This window comes from Argiope bruennichi, chromosome 9 (assembly GCF_947563725.1).
Source record: "Argiope bruennichi chromosome 9, qqArgBrue1.1, whole genome shotgun sequence".
Classification (NCBI taxonomy): domain Eukaryota; kingdom Metazoa; phylum Arthropoda; class Arachnida; order Araneae; family Araneidae; genus Argiope; species Argiope bruennichi.
In genome coordinates, this window is record NC_079159.1 from 52,167,915 (window position 1) to 52,177,227 (window position 9,313).

At 26.3% G+C, this 9,313-nt stretch overlaps 1 protein-coding gene across 3 annotated transcripts in view; it reads right to left on the reverse strand.

The window, feature by feature from the left end:
• LOC129984427 (nuclear receptor coactivator 5-like) overlaps positions 1–9,068 on the reverse strand; it is a 31,997-nt gene extending 22,929 nt beyond the window's left edge. For 2 of the 3 annotated variants that reach the window (XM_056094305.1, XM_056094304.1), the window contains exons 1-5: positions 8,977–9,068; positions 5,941–6,064; positions 1,607–1,679; positions 1,053–1,151; positions 175–336 (exon numbers count right to left, since the gene is read on the reverse strand). In XM_056094305.1, the coding sequence (XP_055950280.1) occupies positions 175–336; positions 1,053–1,151; positions 1,607–1,679; positions 5,941–6,055 (449 nt within the window). In that variant the 5' untranslated portion in view covers positions 6,056–6,064; positions 8,977–9,068. The remainder of the gene's footprint in view (positions 1–174; positions 337–1,052; positions 1,152–1,606; positions 1,680–5,940; positions 6,065–8,976) is intronic. The other variant, XM_056094306.1, reaches the window with a different exon arrangement.
• Between the last annotated feature and the right edge of the window lie 245 nt (positions 9,069–9,313).

Genomic DNA, 9,313 nt, shown 5'->3' on the forward strand with positions numbered 1-9,313 from the left:
TAAATAATAGTAATAAAAAAAGATGAAATGAAGTAATTATGATTCATGAACCAAATTTTAAGTTATGTTCAGAAAAAGCAGAACCAATCTTTGAATTTAATCAAGTCATATAAATTTAAACTGATAAATCTTTCAATCACACAGAAGTTCAAAAGTAAATTTGAAAAACACTACCTTGCTTTAAACTGATCTGGTGCATCAAAACGAGAATTGTAACCTGCACTTGGTCCCTCAAGCCTAGATCTTCCTCCTTCCATGTATCTGTCTCTGTGAGGATCATCACCATAAAATGGTCTTCCCATGTCTTTTCGTCCTTCTTCTCTTTTAGAGTAAGGTCTGTAGTTTTAATAAACAGATTAAATATAAAGGGAATAAATAATTCTATTATGAAGTCATCTATTGAGTAAATAGCAAGATCAATAAATAATAAGCTTAAGAATTCTGACTTGTAACATAATGCATATATTTTCTTGCGAACTGTTTATTATTTATTTTCCTTCTGAGCATCTTTTATACTATATTTCTAATAATTACAGTTATTGAAATTGATAATTATTGTTCAGAGTATTACAGAGTTGTTTCTACAAAATAAATAAAAATATATTATTATATTTCCAAATACAATCATATAAATAATTATTCAAAATATTCATTCAACTCTTTTTTTTTTTTAATTCTTAAACACAAGGTTAATAATTCAAATTTTAAAATAAATACCCAAATTCATTCTACAGAACTCTTCCTCAAAATTTCAAGATAGAACTTCTATACAAAGATTATTTTAGACATTTTCATAAAAGAAGTCTTGGGAAGGGGGGGAAGGGAGGGAATTACATGGGAAGTAAGCATACTTTATTAAAATGATATGGAATAAATAATTTTTACACTAGAAAACAAAAATACTTAACCCAGTTTACAACCAATTAATCTTTCACACAATTTTTTTAATAAATTTTTGGATTTTATTTTAAACATTTTTGCAGGCAGTTTTCCAATTTTAGGGAAATGTCTACAAACTTTTATACTTGGCCTTCATATCTGAAGACACATACCCATCGTCCTTCTTGTATCTGTCAGAAAAACGATCATCGGGTCCTCGCATGGGTGATCGATCCCTTATTGGAGGTTCATCTCGTCCATACCCAAAATCTCTACAAGCACAATTAAAATCCAAAATTCAGGGAACAACAATTCATAAATATCTTCATACAAATATTCAGACTTTGCATTCGAATAAAATTATCTTCAAAGCAGAAGACAGTCCAATTCCAAAAATATTGGGGAATTTAAAATGTTTAGCCATGACTGTTTTCTAAACTTTCTTAATATCTTTGAATACATATAAAAACATAAAGCTATATTTCAAAGAATATACCATCAACCAGTCTTCCATTGCTTAAAACTTACACATAAATTTTTTTATGAGCTATATAAATGCAATTTTATTCCATATCAGAAGAAAAAATGCACAATTAGCACAACTTTTATTTACAAACATGCCACCACAGAGAGGGGGGAAAAAAGTAAGAAAAAAAAAAAGCTTTCATTATCTTTAAATATACAATACTGATTCAAAAAGAGCACATTTTAACTACTATTCACTCACCTGGGCCTATCTCTACCTGGTGGTGAAAGACGTCTTCCTCTTCCAAATGGTGGGCGACGTCCTCGTCCAGAATCTGAAATTTAAAATTTAAGGATAAAAAACATATACAAACAATAACTTAATTAGCATTTATGAAATACATATTCAAATCTAGAACTATAAATTGATGGGTATTTTCTAAATTTTAATTAAGGGAAAAAAAAAAAAACACTGTTAGGTTGAAAAGAACTGAATTGACAGTAACATTATACCAGATCAAGTGAAATATAATATCAGCAGATATTAGGTTGGTAGTTGCACAGTTAATAATAAATATTTAATCTTTTGTTAAAACTAAGCCAACCTCAGAATACATGACTTTATATTTTTTCTCCATATATTTATATATATGTATAGTTTGAATAGTACATATAATTTAGGGAAATTATCTAAAAATTAAAATGTACCAAATGGTTTATAAATCTACTCTGAGCATTGAATTAATTTAAAGTTTCATTACACATAAAACTTTAATTGAATTATCAAAGTATAAAGGTGATAGATAACAGGATGCATAGAAGAAATTGACAAGAAAAATAGTAAGATTGTACTTGATTCTTAAACATGCAACAATAAAAAGATCTAAAAAGGCTAGGACAGAAAGTAAAAATTTCTTTCTGTACTAACTATATATTTAAAAATTTTATTTGTAGTCTTATAATGATAAAAATTATAGCATTTGGAAATGGTTGCTATAATGAAACTGGTATAACTGACATGAAATTGATGATAGAGTAATTCCATGCTCTAAACGAGACCTTTTAGGACATTTATTTTAATAGAAATGAATAACAACATTCAGAAAAAGTCAATTTTTAATAAAATTTGCTATTGCTGTTGAAATTTGGTAAAGGCCTTTTTTGAACTTCTACCATTCCAAAAATTTAATAATAATAAAAAAAAATTATCTCTATGAACAAAAATCTTACTTTAATTTAAATAATAATTAAAACCAATCTGATTGCATATTTTATAAAGAAATTAAAATGCATTAACAAGTTCTAGTTTCCACAAATAACAGAAACATATTCACAAAGTTGAAGAAAAGTTAGTTCTGTAATTAGAAGAAAATTGGGGGGAGGGGGGACAGTTGAAAATTTTTTGAAAAGTATTTTTTATACCAGAGCGAAACAATATATTGCAACTGCTTTAAAATTTAACAAAACTCATTAGATAAAAAGAATTTTATTCAATGAACTCTTAAAATTTTTTAAAAAATTTTTAATTAAAGGGGAGGAAAAAAAAAGCACTTTTAAAATCCTACCAAGATTTTAAAAATGGTAAATTAATGCTACTCAATGATTCAAAGAAGAGATAATATTGTTTTGAATTTCAATATAATTAAAATCATAACAAATTGTGTCCAAAATTATTTCAAATATTACTAAAATTACAGAAAAAAAAAGATTCATTCAATTAAAATTGGCATTATTGAAAAGCTATTTTTTTAAAAAAAAACAAACTTTTAAACAATTTTTGTGCGATATGCTTTGGCCTTAAAATTCTGCTTTTATTTTTAAATTAAACTTGCTTTGTCAATCAGGACCTTTATACATAGAAAAAGAATTTATTGAGGGAAAATTCTTTATAACAGCTATTTAAAAAATTATTATGAAATAATAGAATCTAAGGCCTAAAGGATAAAATTGATTTTTTAAAAAATTCTTTATAAAATTTAAGAACTAGATCCATCAGTTTTTTTCTTCTTCTCCCCCTCTAAAATTGGGGAGATTGGCCCAACAAATGATAATTTTCAAAAGGATGGGAGACATTTAAGTAGGGGAGGAAGAGAAAGAATTCACAATAATTGGAAATTTATGGCTTCAATTAATATCTCATCATACTAGATTTTAGAAGAATCAACTAACATAATTGCATGGCACAATTAATTACAATTCTATATAGTACAGTAAAATCCTTTTAATCGATTGTTCAGCAGATTGCTCCAAAATGACATATTAATGAGAATGATGATTGATAGCGTAACATACTATAAAGAAGCTTCACTGTGTTTTTAGTGCAGCTTTATCTCAGCTTTTCTCATTTTCAATACATCTTTTTGGTGCACCAAATTCAAATTACCATATTCTTATTTTCCACTGATTAGACCATTCTATATACTCTTTTTTAATAACACATAAAAAGTTAAACAGATACTTATCAGGCATTACTTAAATAAATTTTTCAACATCGATAACACTAAAAATGGAAGTTTAAAATGTTATTCAAATTGTGACAAGTAATTATACAGTAAATTTTTGTACTGTTCTGTTCAGATAACTATCCAGTATTTCAACACATAACAATGCACATTGTTGAAGAAAAAAGGAAGGGAGGGAGGAAAGGTCTCATTAAGTATTACTTTAATGCATATTAGAATTCCTAAATCTATTTCACCCTGGATTCCTTCTTTAAATTTTTCCTTTCCTTTGGTTGGTATATAGCCACTGTTGCATTAAAATGTTGAACATAGCACATACAAGCACACACACACAAATTTTGATATAGCACAGCTAAAATCACTACCAATATATGGCAATTTATGACAACTTGAATAGATAATACAAATATTTGCATTGGTAAAAAAAGTTAAGATAAAATCTGACATAACAAACAGCACATAGCACAAAACAATTGAAAAGGGGACTGTAGTGAGAAATTGCTGCATGAATTAAGCACTTTTTAAGCACCCCCCCTAAAGAACAAAATCTTCTTACATTCATGCATATAGAAATGAGCATATTTTTTAGGCATAGGATGTTTTCTGTTTAAAAAATTGGTAGTGGTAAAAAATTTACATTAAATTTACATGTGCATTTTTTGGAAATTTTCATACTTACTTTTGCAACATTGCAGGAGCGTAATGTCTTATGTAGATGGGGGGGGGGGGGGAGAAAGAAAGAACACACACACAAAGAACAATTATACCTAAAAACTAAATTTTTCTCAACATTTTTTTAAATTAATAAATCACTAGTTAATTTTGATGGATAGATAATTTTTTGTAAATGTTGGCATTGATATAGAAGTATATGATGATCAAAAAATTTTGTACTTGATTTTTATGCAAAAATAAGCCTTGATGTTATGGTGGAAAAATTAAAATTCTATTCTTATTTTTTAAATTAAATTTTAATTAAAATTTTGAAAAATCCATTCTTGGTATATTTAAGCAACTTTCTGCCAAATTTCAATGGCTACTCTGTCAATCAGGACAAACTTCTTTATGCACAGGAAAATTTCAATGAAAAAAAAAATCTGAATTCTAAAGAATAAAAGTTTTAAAAATCTTTTTTTTAAATGTTTCTTTAAAAATTTCAAGTACCAGATCTAGCAGAATCTTTTTTATACATAAAAACCAAAATTTGTTATGATTTGTCCAATAAATAATTTTTTTTTTCAAATGGATGGGAAATAAATAAATAAGTAATAATAATAAATAAATGACAGAAATCAGGATGAAAAGTCTCAAAATTAAAATTTCATCATACAATATACAGATTAAACGTATATTTATTTATCAGGCATAACTAAAACATCTTCACCATCTTTGAATTCCACTGAAGTTTGAAAGTTTTTTGAGTCGCAAAAAGCATGATATAGTATGTATTTTGTACTGCTCCTTCAGGATAACCTTCTTAATATTTCAATAAACAACATGGTAGAAGAGAGAGTATGAAAAAATTCATTATGTATTACACTAATATATGTTAGCACACCTAAAAAAATTAAACATTTTTTTTTTTTTTTTTAAATAAGCACTTTTTATGATATGCACTCTGTTGTATGAAGGTACATATTATGATTACTTATTAAATACTCTTTCACACTGTGTAACATATATTCATAAAAGGTGAAACTTGTTTTATTTATTCGACCATAATGTTATCAGAAACTAATAGAGATAATCTATTCACTTACAAAGCATGATCAGAATTTTTTTAATAGGGAGAAAAAATGGGTTACTTGCTAATATTTATGGTCCCTAGATTTACTTGGTGGTCAAGTTACACCAAGCTCTTCTATATATAATACAAATAATCTTGCTGATATACGATGGTCCCTTAGAGATAAAACCCATGGAATCAATACCCAAAAGAGTAAAGGTGATAGTTTAAACATTGCTACATTAGAAGAACGTTAAATTAGCATTCCTAACAGAAAGTAATAAAAATGCGACTCAAAGCAAATAACAATTTCTTTTTAAATATAAAATGAGCAGAAATATTATAATCTTAATAATCAAAAGTAATGGTATTTTAATGCTAACACCATAAATTTCTTATTATCCTTACCAAATCTACGATCATCTGAATCATCCATTGATTTATCATCTAAACCACTTCCATATCGTCTAGGTTCATCCATTTTACCTCCTCCATCAGAACTATCCCGCCCCCGGAAACTCATTATTAAAACCTAGAAACAAAACACTATTTTTTAAAAATGTAATTACAAATGTTAGAAAAGATAACTTTGAACAAAACACTTTTATAAAAAATTGACTATGCATAAAATATGCTTATAAAATAGGATTTTTTTTTTTAACAACAGCAGAAATTTAAATTTCAGAAAAACGGATAGTTTTTCAATTTTATATTGCAGAATATAACTCATTTAGTTAAATGAGATTTAAAATGTCTTCAATGTAAATTTTATCCCTGAGGAATCTTACGGAAATCTTATATATAATCGGTAGAAAAAAGAAAAAAAAAGATTCCAAATGTTAAAAGCTTTATAGTAATTTAAAGCTTAATATGTCTTTGAAGACATCATACAAATATTTTTAAGTGCTCTCGCTATGGAAGAAAAATTAAGATTTTTTCCCCTGGGAAGGACAAGTAAGAAGCACCAGGAACTCAATTAAAGATAGCACTCAACTAAAAAAAAAAAATAATTTTCACAAGCCTTAAAATAATCAATTCACAATTTTCTATTTCTTTTATAAATACATTTATCAATTAATATTTTTAGATAAATGAAAATAATTCAAAAGATACACTTCATATAAACACATATATTCAGTATAAACACATTAAATTTTTTCTTACAAAAATAATAATATATATGAGATCCTAACACAATTTAAAATGATACAAGATGCAGTATATTTCAATATCATACTACAACTTTAGTAAACAAACTGAAAATCAATAAACCACATGCTTCAAAATTCATCATAACGTAGTTATTCTAAACACAAATTTCCAGTTATGTGTTTATATATAATTTTCAATATATGATCTATTTACACAAACAATTTTTCTATTAATAATTAGTTGATTATTTGTTAACTATTTTTAAAGTTTTATAGATGCTGTACTAGAATGCATTTTTGCTTTCACTCATATGATACAAATGCAATAACAACAATTATGTCAATATTTTGAATTTCTGATCATTTATGTATTTCATATTTTAAGTAAACAATTTTTATTTTTTTATAAATATCTTATTTATTGCCTTTATCATCATGTCATCAATGCATACAAATAAAATAACAATGTACCAGGAAGAACATAAATCTTATCATTGATTGCAAAAAATTAACAAAATCCAAAGTAACTATGAAGAATTCATAGCAGTTGACATGCATGCATTGTTTAATATAGGATCAGGAAGTTTGTGCTAAACCTATAAATTACTTTAAAAAAATTAAATTATGTGACTTTATTACTTAAGAGTATAATGCCAATTAATTTGTACTGCAAACTTTCATTAATTTATAAGCTAGCCAATTCCATTTTTCAAGAATGCATTTAGTTTTCCTTGAAAGAGTTCTTTTGTTACTCTCCATGGATTTAAAATTATTTAAACTATTCCACAAAGAAAAAAATAGGTGATAATCAGATGGATAATATCAGAAGAATATAATATGTGGAAGAATTTTCCATTTTAATTCTTCCAGTTTTCTTAATGTTTGTTGTGCAATTTGTGATGTGATATTATAACGGAAGAAGATTACAACTTTTCTGTTTGCCAGGACTGCACATTTTTCTCGTATTGAATCTAGTGAGTTGTTCACAGTACTTGCCTGCTGTGATCATTCTGTCACTAATAAAGTAAATCGAAATGAAAAGTGCTGTTGGTATCTCAACATGAAATAATTTATCAAATTTTAAAGAGTGCAATTCACACTCCACAAAGCAGGAGCACAATATAAATAAATAGACAAAATATTTTCCAGACATAACAAAGCTTGGAACAAAAAAGCTGAACTTCATAAAATATAGAATTGTGTCAAACATAAATATCGAGAAATAAAATAAGTGTTAATTGAATAATAAAACGAACAAATTTATACAAAAAGCGATTCCGAAAATTCTGAAATCTGTTCACATCTAGTTTATTTGCACAGATGCAACACTTGCCACTTTCTGAAATTCAAACACATTCCATGTTGAAAAAGAAACTTTCTTCATTCAATTTTCATAATCAATCAGTCAGTATTCAATGAAATCATTACAGAAGACACTTTTAACATTCAAGTATAAATGAAACAAAGCATTTCTTTCTAAAGTTCACTCTAATGACATTTATACAAACAGATAAGAACTTTTTCAATGATAGTTTACTACATACATCTGTGAAAATGAATAATTTTATTTGTTTTATTTTTTACATCTATACACAATAAGGAATAAGACATTGCAGATTTCAATGCAAAATATATATCTCAAAATCCATGAAGCAATAACTAACAATCAAATAACAATTTATTATTTAAAAAAAACTACACATACAAATTATAGAAATTGCATCAAATAAAAGAAAAAATATTAATGATCTGATTAAATAAAGTACATTTAAAAGCTTAACAAAAATTAAAAATCTTTGATAATAAAATGTTTGAAATATTAGAGAAATAATAAATACTTTAAGAGCAACAGAAATCATCCTACAAAAATACTTTGAAAATATACAATTCAGATTTCCTGAATTCTATACAGAGGCACAATTCCATGTTTTGAAAATCATTTGTTTTGCTTTCCTAAGACAAGTCACATTTTAAAACAGAATAAAAACTCAAATAAAACTAGTAGTGAAAGCAGCTTCAAGCCATTTCAATCAACAGGTATTGCATTATTAAAATTTTCCAGACTAATTTTATTTTAAAGTTCACACGAGCCTGCATATCAAATATAAATTTGTTATGCACATTCCTATCCACAACAATGATAAGCCTAAGCTTTGAAAGATGGCGAGGGAATTCATAATTCTACGATCGAAAAATGATAAAACAAAAAGAAATGCAATAGACGATGTTAAAGGCATTACTAGAATAATGTAACACGTTAGCTAGTTTTAAAATAAAAGTTTTACTTACTTACCTAAATTTAAAAAATATCCGGCTTTTAGAAAATAGAGCGACAAATTGCCGTTATCCCATGAATATAACAATAACAAATCTGATGAATAAGCGATGCCATTTAATTGAATGAAACATTTATTGTAAAATTGCTTTAAAGCTAACAGATTTATTTAAAGATAGAAAAAATCTAACTAACAAATATTATAAATATTACTGCTTAAAATGAAATACAGTACAAAATATATAATGCAATGTTTTTTTAAATCAATATTCAAAAGCAAGAGTAAAAAATTATATGTATGAAAAATGTATGTTTTAATCTTAACCGTCATATTCAGAGGCACCGGGTTTTGTTT